The following is an 18,811-nucleotide window of genomic DNA, read 5'->3' on the forward strand; positions in this document are numbered from 1 at the left end:
CAGTATTTGTATATGTTCCAAGTAACCGAGGGTTACCGTAGTACCATGTAGATGCTTTATTATTATCAATGCAGTATATTGTAATGTTTCAAGTAACCGAGGCGTACCGTAGTACCATGTAGATGCTTTATTATTATCTATGCAGTATATTGTAATGTTTCAAGTAACCGAGGCGTACCGTAGTACCATGTAGATGCTTTATTATTGTCCTATATTTTCTTAGTGAAAACGGAATTAGTGCTTTATGTATCTCCAAAAAAAGCTGGTTTACAGTTATCCCTTTTGAAAACTGGGCGATTTCCGCTCCGAACTATAAGTGGATCGTGATGATTATGACTTTAGTAGAGGCGGCCCTGACATGTAAGATCAGGTGAGTCGCGATACGGCTGAGTGATATCAACAGCGATTTGAATATTAAACAGGCCGGTTCGCGGGAGGAAGCGTCTAACACTGTTCAAGCACGCGCCGTACAATCAGACCAATTGATTCCATCAAAATGGCGGAAAAATTCTCTATCGTTGACTATGTCGTGTTCGCCTTAATGATGCTTGTCTCAGCTGCGATTGGGATTTGGTACGGGTGTGGGCCCGGAGGAAAGCAGACATCCACTAAAGAGTACCTACTGGCGGACCGTAAGATGAAAGTATGGCCTGTCGCTATCTCGCTGCTCGTGTCTTACCTATCAGCCATCACACTACTCGGCGTCCCGTCCGAGATCTACACGTACGGAGCGCAGTACTACGTACTGATCATCTCCTACTTCATCATCTGCGCCTTCGTCGCCATCATCTTTGTGCCGATGTTCAGACGGATTCATATCACCTGTGCAAACGAGGTAAAACTGCTCATTCAGACTTTGCAAAGTTAATTGTACCTAGGCCCGGGACTAGATTATTGCAATACGTACGTGAGCAGTGCTTTATCAGGCGATAGACTATGTCTCATATTGTGGGATCTTGGACTTGAAGGGTAATTAGTTATTCAAGTTTATCTGCAGCTCGACTTTTTGTGTCAAATCAAGTGCAGTGTTTCCCTCCGTCTACAAGCGCTGTCTGTTTTCACCTTTTTTGAGTGATCGAGGATGAAGGATTCTTCAACATGAAATTTCAATTAATTGAACAAATCCTTGACCTTATGTATTCTCGGCGCTATTTACATTTTCACGTAAAAATACACTCGACTTGTTATTGCACGGTTGTACTGTCTCGGCTGTCTACCGCTCTTATTAACAGTCGAATTGACTGCGATCAGACACGATGCGAAGTAAAACACTAAACCACAACGTCGCAGTCATTTGCATCTAATTTGGTCTGGGCTAAGTGCTAACGACTTTCTGGTTCCATCTTTGCTAAAAACAACAATTATTGATCTAAAACAGGTGTTAGATATATAATGCGGGCACTATTCGAGTTTTAATTGTTCTTGTTCTTTTTAGCATTGAAGTATTTCGTCTGCTTTGTCCCTTTTGGGATACACACACACACCTTAGTCACGCAATGTCAAATAAATGTTTTGGGCCAGCACAAGTATCCATGGCACACACGCACGAGCATGAAAAAAACATCAGGGAATACATAGAATGTAAAAGGGGGGTTAGTCTTATTAGTAGCCTCCGCTCTGATATTGTCACGCCGTTCTTAGTGTCACGCCGTTCTTAGTGTCACGTTCGCTCAGCACTGATGATTGTCATTTCATCCAATACATATTGATTTATTGTTCGCTGCTCGTTTATAGACACAACTATAGCAGCCCCTCGTTACTGAATTATAGACTAGGGTCAGACCACAGTTCCTAAATGTACTCCGCTCATTTGAGCATCGCAAAGTTATAGAACCGTCCTGCCAGACAAACGACAAATTGTGCATCGAATTTTCATTACTTGCAGTACTTGGAGCGTCGTTTCTCAGAGGGTGTCCGGATGGTCGGATGTGTGTTTTTTATACTGGAATATGTAAGTATGCTTTTAGCACATCACGCAAGACTGAATCTCTTGCGACATCTTGACACCTTAAGACCTTGTTATTGTTTACGCTTTTACTCCGTCAAGTGCGGCTTTCCGTGCTACAATGTGCCAATATTCCCAATGTCGAGCCTCGGACCAGGTTTTTTTTCATCTATTTCACTATGATATTAGTGTTATAAATTTATTAATTTTTACAAAGGGGCGCAAGTTTATAAGGTTATCACTCTAGAAATAAGGCTTCTACTACTACACAAGTACATCCACCCCAGACGAGCGCAATTTGCATGACAGGAAATAAAACTTCCATTTCTCCTTCTCCTCAGTCTCTTTTCCTTTTTCACTGCCTCTTGCGCTTGCTGCGTAGGGTAATGGTCCATTGCATGTTATTCCTGATGGTTTTCTAGGAAAACTAGGGACAAAGCATGTATTTGTGTGTTTCAGACACTGTACCTATTCGTGGTGTTGTACGCTCCATCTCTTGCTTTGGAAGCTGGTGAGTAACCTAGGCAACATTTCCACGTGATATGCTTGCGCCATGCTTGGGCATGACGTCGCACGTGACGTATGCGAAAACTACAACAATTTGTAGCAGATCGAGACGTCATGATTCGAGCAGGCTACTTGCGACAATCGCTAGCTTCAATCATCTAAACTAGGGTCTGTACGTAAACATTAACGAATAAGAGTTGTACTTTTGTTATATAGAGGGTGTAACCCTATATTGGCCTGTTTTATGGAGTTTTACACAAAGTAGTTTGTCTTAGCATATCCACCCTTGGTTTTCAGTCGCTGGTATCCCTCTCTCGGCGTCAATCCTGACCACTGGGATCGTATGCACCTTCTACACTAGCTTGGTAAGTTTTTTTTCCTTATCATAACTCAGGGTAATAAAGGGCGGTCTATGGATAGACCTGATGGAAGCCTGTGTCCGACTGTCCTATCCAAATCTCTAACAATTCTTCTCTGCACTGATGAAGGTCGGATATCCCGCATCTGTTCAGCAGGTTCATCAGGCATGAAGACGTGCAAACAGCGACATTGTAGTGAAACATTGCCAGCGTAGCTTCACTTGACTAGCCATAAGACAAAGTCAATCCTGGCAAATAACCCCGTTGCAGGTTGTGTAACTTGGAATGCCTTGTTTCAACTATTGATCACATAATTTAAGAAATAAGAAAAAAAATTAAGCGTCTTCCGTTGTTTAGAAAGGGATCAATGGAGCTAATTCCCCTTTCCCCGCCGCCTTTGAACTTTGCCCTCTTACCCCTGTCTTTGAGGATTTTTTTACCATGACCCTGGTACACTTTCCGCACAACTATGTGTTAGTTTGTATCTCGCCCAATACGTGTCTTATTTATCATAGGGGGGCCTCAAAGCAGTGATCTGGACAGATGTTTTCCAGTCAGCTGTCATGGTTGCGGGCCTGATTCTGGTTGTTGTCGTTGGGAGTATGAATGTTGGCGGTATTGGCAAGGTCTGGGAGATCAATGAAGAATTCGACCGCCTTGATTTCTTCGAGTAAGAGGATGCAAGTTGTAAAAAATAAGTGTGACTGTATCGGGGTGGGTTTTCACCAGTGTAAGAAGCGGAGAAGGAAATATAGCATTCTGAAATATACATCATAAGAAACTTGCCACATTACCTCATATAAATCGGCTAAAGATTCTCTAGTAAAGTTTTTTTGTATTAATATAATAAATGTTTTTCCTCACTTCTAATCAAGCATGATAATCTCTCTCCCCCTCTAGCTTCAACCCCGACCCCAAGGTACGCAACACGTTCTGGACTCTGACGATCGGGGGCGCGTTCACCGCCATGCCTGTGTGGACGGTCAGCCAGACTGCTGTTCAGCGGTTTCTCTCAGTGCCCAATACTCAAGCCGCTAGGAAGTAAGTCACGTGACCAAAAATGTACATTCTGCAGAGTACTTTTCTTTCTTAACACAAGCCACCCTCCTCCCCTAGCAAGGATTCCAATAAGACATTTTTTTATCAATGTTCTTGTATTTGAGAGGACCTTCCCATCAAGTGGGGTTGTTCTTCCAAACATCCCAAACCCCTCAGAAACGCAGCGAACTACTCAATTCAGTTTGTTTCTCAATTATTGGATTGCTTTTATATGAAAAAGTAAATTAAACGTCTAATTGTCTATTTATTACCATGTTTTAGTGTTGTCTGGCTGTATATTTCTGGAATGATTTCTATTCACTACCATGTTTTAGTGTTGTCTGGCTGAATATTCCTTGACTGATTGTCTATTTATTACCATGCTTCAGTGTTGTCTGGCTGTATATTCCTGGAATGATTATCTATTTATTACCATGTTTCAGTGTTGTCTGGCTGAATATTCCTGGAATGATTGTCTATTTATTACCATGTTTTAGTGTTGTGTGGCTGAATATTCCTTGACTGATTGTCTATGTTTCGCCATGTTTTATTGTTGTCTGGCTGTATATTCCTGGAATGATTTTCTATTTATTACCATGTTTCAGTGTTGTCTAGCTGTATATTCCTGAAATGATTTTCTATTTATTACCATGTTTCAGTGTTGTCTGGCTGAATATTCCTGAAATGATTTTCTATTTATTACCATGTTTCAGTGTTGTCTGGCTGAATATTCCTGGAATGATTGTCTATTTATTACCATGTTTCAGTGTTGTCTAGCTGTATATTCCTGAAACGATTTTCTATTTATTACCATGTTTCAGTGTTGTCTGGCTGAATATTCCTGGAATGATTGTCTATTTATTACCATGTTTCAGTGTTGTCTGGCTGAATATTCCTGGAATGATTGTCTATTTATTACCATGTTTCAGTGTTGTCTGGCTGTATATTCCTGAAATGATTTTCTATTTATTACCATGCTTCAGTGTTGTCTGGCTGTATATTCCTGGAATGATTATCTATTTATTACCATGTTTCAGTGTTGTCTGGCTGAATATTCCTGGAATGATTGTCTATTTATTACCATGTTTTAGTGTTGTGTGGCTGAATATTCCTTGACTGATTGTCTATGTTTCGCCATGTTTTATTGTTGTCTGGCTGAATATTCCTGAAATGATTGTCTATTTATTACCATGTTTCAGTGTTGTCTGGCTGAATATTCCTGAAATGATTGTCTATTTATTACCATGTTTCAGTGTTGTCTGGCTGAATATTCCTGGCCTGATTTTGATTGTCACTTTGTGCTGCCTGGATGGACTGGTCATCTTCGCGGTATACTCCGGATGTGACCTGCGTGAAGACGGAAAGATTTCCAGTAATGACCAGGTAATGAGAGACGGAAAGGGTACCAGTTAATAAGAGACGCATAGATTACCAGTAATGACTAGGTAGTAAGAGATGGAAAGAGTACCAGTTAATGAGAGACGGGTAGATTAGCAGTAATGACCAGGTAATGAGAGACGGGTAGATTACCAGTAATGACCAGGTAGTGAGAGAAAAAAGAGTACCAGTTAATAAGAGGCGAGTAGATTACCAGGTAATGAGAGACGGAAAGAGTACCAGTTAATGAGAGACGGGCAGATTTCCAGTTATGACCACGTAACCACGAATGCGTGAAGGCTGCAAGATAGTAACCAGTAATGTCCAGGTAATGAGAAACGGAAAGATTAATAGTATTAACCATGTAATAAAAGCCTTACGAATGAGCTTGCTAGGACAGGAAGGACAGGCTCGTCTACATAACTCCTAGTTTATTACTTTTTATCCTTTCATCGCCTTGTTTTCCAGGTCTTGCCCTACTTTGTCATCAACAAACTCGGACACCTGCAAGGCCTGCCGGGAATGTTTACCGCTTGTCTTTACGCAGGCGCACTAAGGTACATACGTCATATTCTCGTTTCCGTGGCCCGCTCAGCCAAATCCTTAGTGACTGTCAATTCAAGTAATGGCTGCTTGATCATTGCGGACTCGGCACACGATTATGTGTTCGGTAAATGAGGGATTAGTTTCAGAATCTAAACAGGCCTATGAATTGTTTTTTTTTTTTTACTCTCTCAACGAAAAAAATTAAACATAGAAACACTCCAAAGCGAGATAAGTAGGAGACTAAAGTTGTTTTTCATTGCATTTAAAAGTTTCACAAGCCTTGTAATTAGATAATAAAATCACAATATAATGTCGGTTGTCGTGGGCTTTTCCCTTCTCCTTAGTTTATAGATTTAAGAGTTCTTCAATAACTTGACGCTAAATGTTGATTTGCATCAGCACCGCCTCCTCCGCCCTTAACGCGATGGCTCTCGTCGTACTCGAAGACATCGTCAAGAAAAGGATGACGGACTTGTCAGACGGCGACCAGGCGAAGATATGCAAGATAGTAGGTAAGTCCCAAACCTGTGACCATGCAAAGTTGTGTAAGTAATAAGACCCAAACCTATTTAAACCCCTCCTTCTCAGATGTTTCGTTAAGCTAGCGTGTGCCCCTTACCCGAATATATAGCCCCTCGATTAAGCTCCACGGCTGATGAAGCATCATCGTTGTGTCTTTACGTCTCTCGCTTGCTATCAACGCTGGCTCATACTGCTAGTCTCGTTCGAATTTAGCAAAAGATTAAAATTTAGGATTTTTACGTTAGCGCTACCCTCGATTAAGTACGGTCTTTGATTAAGCGAATCATGATATCAGAAAAAAAATACGTCAGTTTAAAAATGATAATACTGTTTGAAACCACACTTGGCCACTTGTAATTCCATAATTAATTTTTGATGTCTCTGCAGCTTTATCGTTTGGCGTCATTGTGATTGGTGGAGCTTTCATTGTTCAGTTTGTTGGTACCATGGTGCTCCAGGTGAGTCGGACGCTCCATGTTAAAGCCGCATTGTCACCAGTTTACTTCCGGAGGTCCGACGGAAACCTCAACCGTTAAAAAAAAGAATCTATTAAAGTCCGAGATATTAAACAGGCCATCCGCTCTAAATTATCAATCACATCCTCAAAGAAATATTTTTTTTTTAATATTTTTCGTGTTTTCTGTTAAAAAGAGATTGTTACGTAATCGACCGGAAGTAAACTGGTGACAATGCGGCTTTAATCGTCTGTCGTGATAATGTAGCATGTGGTTTATGAGTCTATCCATGTAGTTGGCGTACAGTAAGCAGGTGGTTTATGAGTCTATCCATGTAGTTGGCGGACAGTAAGCATGTGGTTTATGAGTCTATCCTTGTAGCTGGGGTACGGTAAGCATGTGGTTTATAAGTCTATCCTTGTAGCTGGGGTACGGTAAGCATGTGGTTTATAAGTCTATCCTTGTAGCTGGCGTACAGTAAGCATGTGGTTTATGAGTCTATCCTTGTAGCGGGCGTACAGTAAGCATGTGGTTTATGAGTCTATCCTTGTAGCTGGCGTACAGTAAGCATGTGGTTTATGAGTCTATCCATGTAGTTGGCGTACAGTAAGCAGGTGGTTTACGAGTCTATCCTTGTAGCTGGGGTACAGTAAGCATGTAGTTTATGAGTCTATCCTTGTAGCTGGCGTACAGTAAGCATGTGGTTTATGAGTCTATCCTTGTAGCTGGCGTACAGTAAGCATGTGGTTTATGAGTCTATCCTTGTAGCTGGCGTACAGTAAGCATGTGGTTTATGAGTCTATCCTTGTAGCTGGCGTACAGTATCTTTGGTATATGCGGTGGTCCGCTTCTCGGCATCTTTCTCCTCGGCATGTTCGTGAGGAGGGCAAATTCGAAGGTAAGCAAATGGTTATCGTATAAATATTTAAAGTTATACGAAAAGTGTATTTCCTACGTAAGAAGAGAAGGAATATTGTAGGATCCATGCTAATATTACATCATATGAAGATAATGGTTTCAAACTTATCTAGTAAGCTGCAGTGTAAAAAGTAATCGATTTAAGATAATTGCCAGCTCTTCCAATCATTACCAAGCTAGGGTGACATCTGTGGTTTGGTACTCACGGAGTTTATGTTGGACACTCATGGAAAAACCTGGGTATTCCTTGCCCCACCCCTTCTTGTTGCTCACCTGGGATCGTGTGCTGAAATATCCTGCGCAGCGATTATCACATTATGGGGGTTCAAACCCCCTATCTCCTAATGTCCGATTGCTGGCCTCGTTTCTCCCCCCCCCCCCCTTTCGCCTGTTCTCCGACTCCTTGACACCAGCCTTGTCCAATATTCGTTTCTTGTTCCCCTCCCCCAATACCCTATTCCTGGACCCCCCTGACTCTCGTTGTTCCTCAGGGAGCCTATGCTGGGATATTCTGTGGAGCGCTCATCACAACCTGGGTGTTCATAGGGTCTCAGTTCTACAAGCCTAACAAGTACCCAGGCATGCGCTCTGTGCGCGAGTGCCCCTGGTATAACCAGACGCTTGGCAACGATACCATGACCAGCAACATGTCCTTCGCCAACAGCACGAACCCTTATGGTGATGGGCTCATCTACAACAACTGGACACCACACAGGTACTAAGGGCGGGATGGGGTGTCACGAAATACGCAATACGATTCTGGTCTCAGGTAAACCTTGAGTGACCGAGTTGTCACGCAATACAAAACGTTTCTTCGCCGCACAGGTAGACCTAGTGGTATAGTGTTGTCACGCAATACAAAACGTTTCTTCGCCATTCTGGTAGACCGAGTGGTATAGGGTTGTCACGCAATAAAAAAAGTTTCTTCGCCATTCAGGTAGACCGAGTGGTATAGGGTTGTCACGCAATAAATAAAGTTTCTCCGCCATTCAAGTAGACCGAGTGGTATACAGTACCGCTCTCGAACATGTGGACATATGTTCGCGAAATTGTTCGCGAAATTCGCGAACAACGTTCGCGAACAGCTGATGTTCTAATTCTCCTGTGTTTATTGCATGTCTTTGTCAAATAATGGCTTCCCGCTGTTATTAATTCTACGCTAGCAGTTTTCACACATTTCGGAAATCTTTGAAGAAAATCAAGCGATCGGCATTCCCTCCTCAAACTAACTTTCCCGTGTTTAGTACAAGTCTTTGCTTTGTCAAATAAATGGCTTCCCGCTTTTCAAAGTATTCGCTAGCAGTTAACACACATTCGACAATCTTCGAAGAATATCAAGAGATCGGCATTCCCTCCTCAAACTAATTCTCATGTGTTTATTACATGTCTTTGTCAAATAAATGGCTTCCCGCTGTTATTAAGTCTTCGCTAGCAGTTTTCACACATTTCGAAAATCTTCGAATAATATCAAGCGATCGATCGGCGTTCCTTCCTCGAGCTAATTCTCCTGTGTTTATTGCATGTCTTTGTCAAATAATGGCTTCCCGCTGTTATTAAGTCTACGCTAGCAGTTTTCTGACACATTTCGAAAATCTTCGAAGAAAATCAAGCGATCGGCATTCCCTCCTCAAACTAATTCTCCCGTGTTTAGTACAAGTCTTTGCTTTGTCAAATAAATGGCTTCCCGCTTTTCGAAGTATGCGCTGGCAGTTAACACACATTCCACAATCTTCGAAGAATATCAAGCGATCGGCATTCCCTCCCCAAACTAATTCTCCCGTGTTTAGTACAAGTCTTTGCTTTGTCAAATAAATGGCTTCCCGCTGTTTAAAAGTATTCGCTAGCAGTTAACACACATTCGAAAATCTTCAAGGAATATCAAGCGATCGGCATTCATTCCCCAAACTAATTCTCTGTCTAATACAAGTCTTTGTCAAATAAATGGCTTCTCGCTGTTCCAGCTGTTGTTAAGCCCTGGATCACACGTTACCGTTCGTCAAACCGTTTATTTTGCATCTGTTCGCGAACAGCGTGTTCGCGAACAGTCTATATGTTCGCGAATTTCGCGAACGTCGTTCGCGAATTTCGCGAACACTGTTCGCGAATTTCGCGAACGTTGTTCGCGAAAGTTTCGCGAACAGTGTCCCTATGTTCGTGAGCGGTACTGTAGGGTTGTCACGCAATACAAAAAGTTTCTTTGCCGCACAGTTAGACCGAGTGGTATAGGGTTGTCACGCAATACAAAACGTCTCTTCAACGCACAGGTAAACCGAGCGGAACAGGGTTGTCGTGCAACACATTATTTCATAGATAGACCGAGTCTCATGTAATATCACACAATAAGGTTTTACATGTGCCCCCCCAAAAAAATCAATAATTCGAGAGCCGGCTATGACAATTACAAGGAATATGACTGCAAACAGCACATTTAATCCAGGCGGGCAAAGATAAATTATAATCTAAATATATACTTATAAGTAAATACAACTTATTTATTCTTGTATATATCTTGCTATATACTCAATCTAAGCTACATGCTGCATTGCGACTCATTCTACTATTTGCTATGATACTCTCGTACTTGTGTTGACTTGTTTGCTTGTGTTGTTAAATTAACCTAATATCCGCTGTGCACTTATTCTATTATTTGCTACGATACCCTCATGCTTTTGCTGACTGTAAAATTACTCTAATATTCGCTGTGCACTCATTCTATTATGATGTATAGTCATTGTATATAGCTTTTTCTGTTGCTGTGTAACGATACCTATTCTATCGTTTGATATATACTCATTCTAGGTTTTGCTATTATGCTCATTCCAGTGTTTGCATGCGTTTTCTAGCGACCCGATAGCACAATTCTATAGCATCTCCTATCTGTGGTTCAGTGGTCTCTCAGTCTTCGTGTCTTTCGTGGTTGGAGCAGTGGTTAGCTTCATTAGTGGTAAGTTGGTAAGGGAAACTGCGGGATGTGCAAATTACCACAAATGGATGATATCAGTTCGCCTAAAGAGGCGTAGAGAGCGCTTTTCCGAACATAATTTATGGATGGGAAAAGAAAAAGGGGGAAAGGAAAAACGCACGAGGGGGAAGGGAGATGGGAAAAATGCACGAGGGGGAAAGATGGGAAAACGCACGAGGGGGAAGGGAGATGGAAAAACGCACGAGGGGGAAGGGAGATGGGAAAACGCATGAGGGGGGAGGGAGATGGAAAAACGCACGGGGGGGGGGGGGGGGAGATGGAAAACGCACGAGGGGGAAGGGAGATGGGAAAACGCACGAGGGAGAAGGGAGATGGGAAAACGCACGAGGGAGAAGAAAGATGGGAAAACGCACGAGGGGGAAGGGAGACGGGAAAAACGCACGAGGGGGGAGGGAGAGGAAGGCGTGAAAGGGGCTGTACCACGGCCTTTCTCCTCTGTTTCTTTCTTTTCTCTTCCCCATTTTCATGTGGGTTGCTGTAAATCAGCTTCAGTTTTGCAGGTAAATAGGCTTAAATCGAGTTACTAATACAAACAAGGAATCCTTTCAACAGCCAACACTATAGAGATATTTCCTTGTGTTTTGTCTGTTCTTCATATGCACCAACTGTAATACCTCTTGTTCGTGCCCAATAGAGACGAAGATTGACCGCGCACGCGCAGAAGAGCTGGACCCCAGGCTGCTGTTTCCCACCAAGGCTTGGTTGTGGTCGTTCCTACCCGGACACAAATTCGAGTGGGACATCGAGGAAGAAGAAGACGTTTCACCTGTCCCCTCGGTAAGAAGGAGTCTTAGAGGGGGAGGCAGGCGAATAGATTTGCGAGAGAAGGGGTGGTTCCGTGCGTCCAATAGAACCACAAAACGATGATTCTGTATTCTAAGGGACAGAAAATCTAGGATTGATTCAGATAATTTAAAAGGCAATAGAAGCTATTAGAATCCGCGCTATTAAACAGGCCATCCGCTCTAAATTATCAATCACATCCTCAAAGAAACTCCCAATTGACACACTACTATCTCAATTTTGAAATATTTTTTCCCGTTTTCCGTTAAAAAATCATCGAAGATTCTTACAAAATCGACCGGAAGTAAACTGGTGACATTGCGGCTTTAACGGGAGATTCGAAGTTAGCTGTTTATATTATATTGGTTATAGCATTTTTGGTCTCTTTTCGCGTTCAACTGTCCATCCTTTGTGTCAAAGCTCTATCCAGTCTCCTATTTTCTTATCGCCTGCCCTTAAGAGAGGAAGCCCGCGTAACTCGACCTGCTTTCGAGCTTCTAACTTTCTCTCTGCACTCTCCAGGTTATAATGATTGGTGACATAGATCCTGACGACAAAATACCTGAAGAAAAGCAGCAACTGAACAGAAAAGAATGCGAGACTGCCATGTAACGGCCAGCGGATACTCGCAGTGCGCATTCTTATGTATTGTATCGTCGACTTGCTTCCTTGTAATAAGGACTAGATTCGAGTGTGCATGTGATTGCAAGGACGGCAGGTTTTCAAAACCTTTTAAATATGTTTCCATTGCCGGGTCACGGCACTGTAGATATTATTTCTGTTGTCCAAGTTTTTTTTATATTATCACTTCTTAGTTAGTGGCTTTATACGGACGTGTTTTTTCACAATAACCAGTCATTGTAACCACTCTAGTTTAGTTAACAGCGGTACCTAGCATGTTTTGCGTCATAAGTTTTGTTATCTTATATTTTAGTCAATAAAATAAAGGACTAAAACAAACAAACAAATAATCTGCTTCATATAATACTCGTTTTCAGTCACACGTGCAACATAGAGTTAAACATTTTAGCGTTTTAGAAGTTCGGATATGTCAAACCACCACCTCTAAATAGCATATCATGCTTGTCTTATAAACTAGCATTGAATGTTTGTCTTGTCAACTGGCGTAGCCATTTTCTTGATAGTTTCTTTAAAGTAAGAACTTGATCGTGCGTAAAACCATGAAGGTGCGAATTAGGTAAAAGGGACGGCCGCGGAAAATAAACTCAGAATACTGCAGACTTGTTGCCAATTATTATTTACACGTAATTCTAAGGTTCTATTTGGATATGATATTAGAATTATGCCTTTATTACCACCCTTCTGTCTATATATATATTGTTTTTGCTCCGACTCTGTTTCACAGAGGCGTTCAACATAATCCCTTGAACCTTTTGTTGATTTCTACCTTGTCTACACCACGCCCACGCAGACCATCTAGTGTTTCTACAGCTTGTTTGTTGTCTTTCTAGTAATACCATACATCCCCCTGTGTGAATGTTTATCTTCATTATCGTGGCACGACGCGCCCGCCCCTAACTTTATATATCAAACTTCTTCCCATTTTGAAAGGATATTGCATGTTATTTGCTTGAGAAGATTGTGATACGTGCTCCAGCTATCTATAAGTCGGTAACTCCATGTGTCGTGGGATTTCTATTTAAATTGAAGTAGTATTGATGACACTATAATACAGCAATTATCTACAGCATTGTGCTATAAATAAAACCACACAAGTTTTAACCCGTCAAACGGTGACAAATGTAATAGTTAAAAGTCATTAAGCAAGTATTCCTCCTCAAAAACGTGACGTCTTAAGCGTCCTCCGACACAGGCATCTCAACGAGCTACTGAGAACAAAATTTTCCGACGCGCTTGTTTGGACTTCTTGTGGTGTGCTCATGAAAGGGCCGCCAAGGAAACCCAAATCAGTTGTTTGTGTCTCCGCAGCCTATTGAGCAGCCTAGCGGAGGAGATAGGGGTATATAAGGGGTCTATAAATAAAACTGACTGAATTAACGCAGTAAATATAGTTTTTCCCTGAGCCTGAAATAACACATACGCCGCACTGAGGGCGGACTAAGTCAACTCCGGCTACTGGCGCTTGACTGACGGTTGAAATATAAAGAGTAGAGTAAGACTATATTTGGAAATCCCCGGAGATGAGTTCCATTTCATTGATAATGAATAAGCACTTTTGGCTGAGTGTATTTAGCTCTGAAATCTTTCACTTTATCAGTATTTATTGTTCTATATATCCTCTTCCTTCTTACCCTTACTTTACTAGACAAGACATAGTAAACCGTTTTTACGCTGGATTTACGTTTTATATTATGTAGAGGACTTTTATTTATATATGGCCCGTTGATTTCATTTTAAAATAGTGTTTGAAATAACCAGACAATCGTCAAATAGCAAGTGAATTGCGCGCATTGAAAAAATACACCTCTCCAAAATCAGATTTGGTTTATTAGCACTGTAGTTGTTGTTTTTTCTATATCATTTGTCCCGAGTATTTATAGAACGGGATTTTTATTATAATTTTAAAGTATTAGTCTTTAACTTCAAGATTATTTCAAAATTATTCACCGCTCAAAATTTATATTTCCATAAATACACAGAATTTGAAAACGATAGTTAAAGTGACTACCAGTTTTTCATATATATATTTTGTATATACACCGTACGAATAAAAACAAGTTATATTAGATTTTGTTTTTTTTTCAATTGCATATGAGCTATAGTACAAATACAAAGACATTATGAGCGCACTTACTAAAAACAAATGACGAGAAACACAATCTAGAGAACCTGTATTACTCGGCAACTGCAATGTTATTGAGGTTGCCATCAACAAATTATTGCTGTTATGGTAGGTTGCTAGCTACAAATTATTGGTGGTTTGTGGCGTTTTGCACTTTGAATTCTATAAGCGATAAAATATTCACAAATTTGTGGATCCTCCGCAAAATTATATGCGGCACGGGGGCGGTTTTGTTCCCTCGCTTAATATGGGTTAACAACGGAAGACTGCCAATAACAGGCGAGCACTCGTGAGTGGTTTAAAAATAATTACATCAAGTAATATGTGTAGGTTTGTTGGTAGTATTGAGACGGTACAGCGACGCGCATGAAAATTACGATCGTGCGGAAAGACACAGACCAACGAAGAAGTAGAAATAGCTATGCTTCAATGAGAGCCGTCAAAAACAAGCCGATCTCCGTGCCCCTAGCATATCACAGATAATCACGGACTCGTCACGCACAAACACGCTTATGCGTGATATCACCAAACCAGATTGGATATTCTACCGGATGTTTCTGGTAGCTTTGATTATTTCTGTTAATTTACCCCACCACACTGTCAGACGTGGCTACGACAAGTGAGCGAACAAGAGCTCTAGATAGCGCCATTCGTAATCGAGATCAATAGACATTTACTCGTCGTGACAGTACCACAATTTTTTTACCAAAAAGGACAAGATTTACGGAAATTGTAGCCAGCTGCAACTGCAAGTGTCCTCGATGCACTTAAACGGAATGTCTTGGAAAGAAATGCGACTTTTTTTCAAGTCGAAAGAAAAGGACGATAGCTTCGAGAAGAAAGTCAAATGGGCTGAAAAATTGGAGGAGATTCGTTATTTTATCAGAGACAAAGAGAACGAGATTCAACTTCAGCAAGCTCAAGGGCAGAGCACGGATGACTTGGAGGAAGAGGAAGAGGATTCGATAGAATGCGATAGCGATAAAAATAAGGATGACATCAATGGCAGTGAAGACTTTGTTAAAAGTGATACAATGTGCGAAGCTCAAAAACAGAACTTTACAAAAGAGATGGTACGACTAGCACTTTGTCGCGATAAAAACGATAGAAACTGGGAAAAGTTTTTCCATCTTAGTAGTGCAATTATGGAGGAGAAAATCAAGGAAATAATGGATGGTGACTGGGTGTGATTTCTCCTCATTCAAGAAAGAAGGATTTTGAAAAAAGAAATAACGGACGCCATGTTTGGCTTGCACTGTTATTTTGGATGCGTCATTGATATTGCTTACCGCATAACGAAAAGCCGTAGTAAACAGATAAGCGTAAGACGGAATCTGAATGTAGAACAGCGCGAACTCGAACAGTGGGAGCTTGAGCGAACAATGACGGCTGAATTGTGATGCTTATTCGATGCAAAAATTGTCACGACCAAGATTGTTTGGCTAAAACCAGTAGGAACGGTCGGGATAGGAAAGATCTAAAGATCTGAAAAGCCTATGGCAAGTGCTTTGACTAAATTGGAAATTTGTCTCCTCGTGAAAACGAGGTTCGTCAATTGCCAACAGAGTACTAATATAAAGCGGTTATTCCTAACGACTTAGCCTAAAAGATAACATTGCAATCTTAGACAGTGCTTTACCGATCGATTGTCAGAATAGTCAAATATGAATAAATGATGTGAAAAGATTCGTAATTGTTCTTCCATTATAGCGAACTCAGAGTTTCTATGAATGGAACAAGGAAACTTCATCCATTTGAAATAAAAGCATGCACTAGAAATAGTGTTATGGGGGGATGGGTAGGGATGTGTCATGTTTACCATGAGAATTCTCATAGCGAGTAGGCGTAATGGGGATTTGCGCCTGGGCGGTTTATTAAATCGAACAGGAAGATATAAAATATCATTGAAGTTGCTTTTCCGGTAAACAAGTAGCAGCTAAGTGGTACGGCTCAATTCTAAACCGTTTGCGGGGGAGGTTTGCACTGCAGTCCTTCGGTAAAAAACAGGAAGAATAAAATATCTGAGGGAAGACAGTTCTTTGAAAATGTAAGAGTGTTGTCATCCTGTCTGAGCAGGATGTCTATGTCGACAATCAGTGAGATGCGGAGGCTTGTATTTCTTCCAGTTTCTGTTTAATTCTCATTCTATAATTTGTTTTGTGGGGGCACACGATCTAGACTGTTATTAATTTCTATGGTTCCAATAACCAGGGACGAATACAAGTCAATACTATCTACGAAATCGATAAGTACTTCAATTATCTCTCTCGCGATAAAAAAGACATTACGGCGGAATCCTTTTTCCATCAAGAAATACGGCGTTATTTGCTGAACAATATCACTGGCCTGGAAGGGTTATTTTTTATTGTATTTTTTTTTATTCGTTCGTCTTTCAGACGTTACCACAGTCATCAACGGTTTTAATCGAAGCTGTTCGGATAAACAGCAAACCACAACTAAGTGGATAAACAAAGTCCCGGGTATACATCTTGGCATTACACAAATATGAAGTCTGCTATAAATGATATCTAATTCCGTGTAATAACCCAAAATTTCCCATCTTATGAGTGCTGGTTTTCTTCTCTAGAGAGAACACTAGGTGTGTTACCCCTTCAATAATCCTGCAAGTAGCAGCTTTCAGGAAAAGGCTCTTACAGTTGCACACTCCTTTACTTTCACTTTTACCATTCTTCCATTTCTTTTCCCTACTCTGCTTTGCCTTTCCGGACACGTGTCCGGAAAGGCAAATCAGGGGGATCTAAGGGATGGGGACCCCACCCTATTCTTTTGCAGAGAAGTGAGATTATGTCGGAAACCATGGGTTGGTAGATTGATTTCACGATTCGAAAATTCAAAGAAAGTGATTGATTTTTTACTTTTGTGTATATTTAGATAATTGATAAACTTTCTATTTCAAAAGGTGTAGTGACCTTTTTTACGAAACTCGGGAGTGGCTTACAAAAGTGAGAAAAGAAATTACCATCTTCAAACCATTCCATTTGTCTCTGGACAAACCCCTTCCTCTATTTCTTTCCTTTCATATTTTCACTTTCTTCCTGCTCTCTCTCCTCTTCCCTTGTGCTTGCTTAGCGGGTAGGCACACGTGTGTAGGGCGCAACGTGTTGTGTACAGAGATGAGATACGGGCGACGGGTGCTCGCGTGAAGGACATGTAGGGAAGCATGCTGCTTCTTTTGATTCCATAGAATCCTGTTTTGCAGCCAGGAGAATTGATTTTGTGACTTGAGCTTCCATAACTATCCATGATCTTGAGCTTTGGTCTGTAAACTTGTGCGGTTTACCCAGGCATGTTCACTTACAAGCCACCGTAACAACATTCAATACATACATAGAACCCAACAAGCGATCTGAGATAAGCGAGACACTTATTCATAAGGGCGTGGCTAGGTTTTGACCAAAGATACGCCAATTGTTACAAAAAGCCCTTAGAATTGTAACAAAAGACCCCAGAAAATATACCCAAGGCAATATCGTAAAGCCTCATGCCAGTAGCGCCTGCTGCAGACACTGTATTGCACAACCATTTTAGATGATGCTGTGAAGTAGTTAGCCAATATTTCCTTTGTTTTGTGGCCAACCGAACGAGTCTATTACTCTATTGCTCGTATTCGACTGGTTGAAATAGACACGTCATTGAGTTTTTCGCATGTATGTTGAGCGCTTAGCTAAAAATAATCAGAAAGATATATCCGCCACCTTAACCTCCGTCGCGCTCTATTTGTGATGTGTATCTATTCGAGATCTTTAAACGATCTGATAACTTACCGACGTCATCTGGCAGCAGGTTTTAGCTGCACATTTGCAAATGGCAAGCAATTGTAAAAGGTGAACCGCTGTCTCCATAACTAGACAAACAGGTATCTCTCTTTGGAGAGCCGCGATAATTAATTAGTACGGGCTTCACTTTACGAGCCAGAGTTCCCTGGCTCAATCATCTAGCTGATGTAAACAATAAAAACTATCATAAGGGCAATGGATCCCCCTTGTCAAGCCGGGGGGGGGGGGGGTGCTCTCTCTTCCCTTTTCGGAATTTTCAGGGGGTAACTGAGAGAAAATAGGCTTACTAATGGGTGATGTTTGCTTCTGGGGTAATATTTATGGGAGCAATTTTTGGTATTTTTTAGTGAATGGCTCTCTAGTTTTCTTTTCTTTTTCGGGAATGGGGATTTGGGATTTCTGTGGCTCATCGTGAACAAATTTTAGGAGGTTCAAGCTAGACTCAGTCATTAATACCCCTCCCCGTCACATATGCTTGTCCTATCCTTTAGGGTGTAAAATTTGCCCAAGTGCTATCCTTTAGGCCTTTCGTTTAGGTTGGCTATCCTTTATGCCAGTCTTTATGCTCTCCCATCCTTTAGGCCTTTCTTTAAAGTTTGTTACCACCGGGTTTGTTTCAAGCTTTAGTGGACCAAAAATAATAACTCACCAACAGAACATCAAAACAGAGGATTTAGTTGGATTTAATCAGTTTCTCTGATTAAGGGATATAATATTCTGTGACTACACCTTTTTAATCGCTTAGGGGTCAAAACTAGGCGCCCGACCATTCCCAGTTTATCTCTAAACGCTCAGTAGAGCCAGGGAGAGCAGTGTT

At 41.2% G+C, this 18,811-nt stretch overlaps 1 protein-coding gene and 1 long non-coding RNA gene across 2 annotated transcripts; one reads left to right on the top strand and one right to left on the bottom strand.

Annotated features, from left to right (window-relative positions):
• The first annotated feature begins 115 nt into the window (after nucleotides 1-115).
• LOC125567938 (sodium-coupled monocarboxylate transporter 1-like) lies at nucleotides 116-12,397 on the top strand. Its single transcript, XM_048728990.1, has 15 exons — nucleotides 116-835; nucleotides 1,886-1,951; nucleotides 2,405-2,456; nucleotides 2,750-2,817; nucleotides 3,327-3,481; nucleotides 3,712-3,852; nucleotides 5,103-5,232; nucleotides 5,695-5,783; nucleotides 6,172-6,284; nucleotides 6,682-6,752; nucleotides 7,561-7,647; nucleotides 8,159-8,382; nucleotides 10,511-10,611; nucleotides 11,285-11,427; nucleotides 11,956-12,397. Exons 1-15 carry the CDS (start codon nucleotides 497-499, stop codon nucleotides 12,043-12,045), a joined length of 1,869 nt encoding a protein of 622 aa, XP_048584947.1. The 5' UTR covers nucleotides 116-496; the 3' UTR covers nucleotides 12,046-12,397.
• Nucleotides 6,019-6,877, bottom strand: LOC125567939. The gene is made up of 2 exons (XR_007311909.1): nucleotides 6,392-6,877; nucleotides 6,019-6,297 (listed from the first exon to the last, which is right to left on the bottom strand). It is a non-coding gene; the product is annotated as an uncharacterized LOC125567939 (long non-coding RNA).
• Nucleotides 12,398-18,811: the final 6,414 nt, after the last annotated feature.

Source organism: Nematostella vectensis, chromosome 6, assembly GCF_932526225.1.
Source record: "Nematostella vectensis chromosome 6, jaNemVect1.1, whole genome shotgun sequence".
NCBI classification, from domain to species: Eukaryota; Metazoa; Cnidaria; class Anthozoa; order Actiniaria; family Edwardsiidae; genus Nematostella; species Nematostella vectensis.

Coding starts and splice junctions, on each gene's coding strand:
- LOC125567938 (XM_048728990.1), top strand. CDS start 497: ATGGCGGAAAAATTCTCTATCGTTGACTATGTCGTGTTCGCCTTAATG. Junction 2,818..3,326: donor GCACCTTCTACACTAGCTTG/GTAAGTTTTTTT, acceptor TATTTATCATAG/GGGGGCCTCAAAGCAGTGAT. Junction 6,753..7,560: donor TTGGTACCATGGTGCTCCAG/GTGAGTCGGACG, acceptor CTATCCTTGTAG/CTGGCGTACAGTATCTTTGG.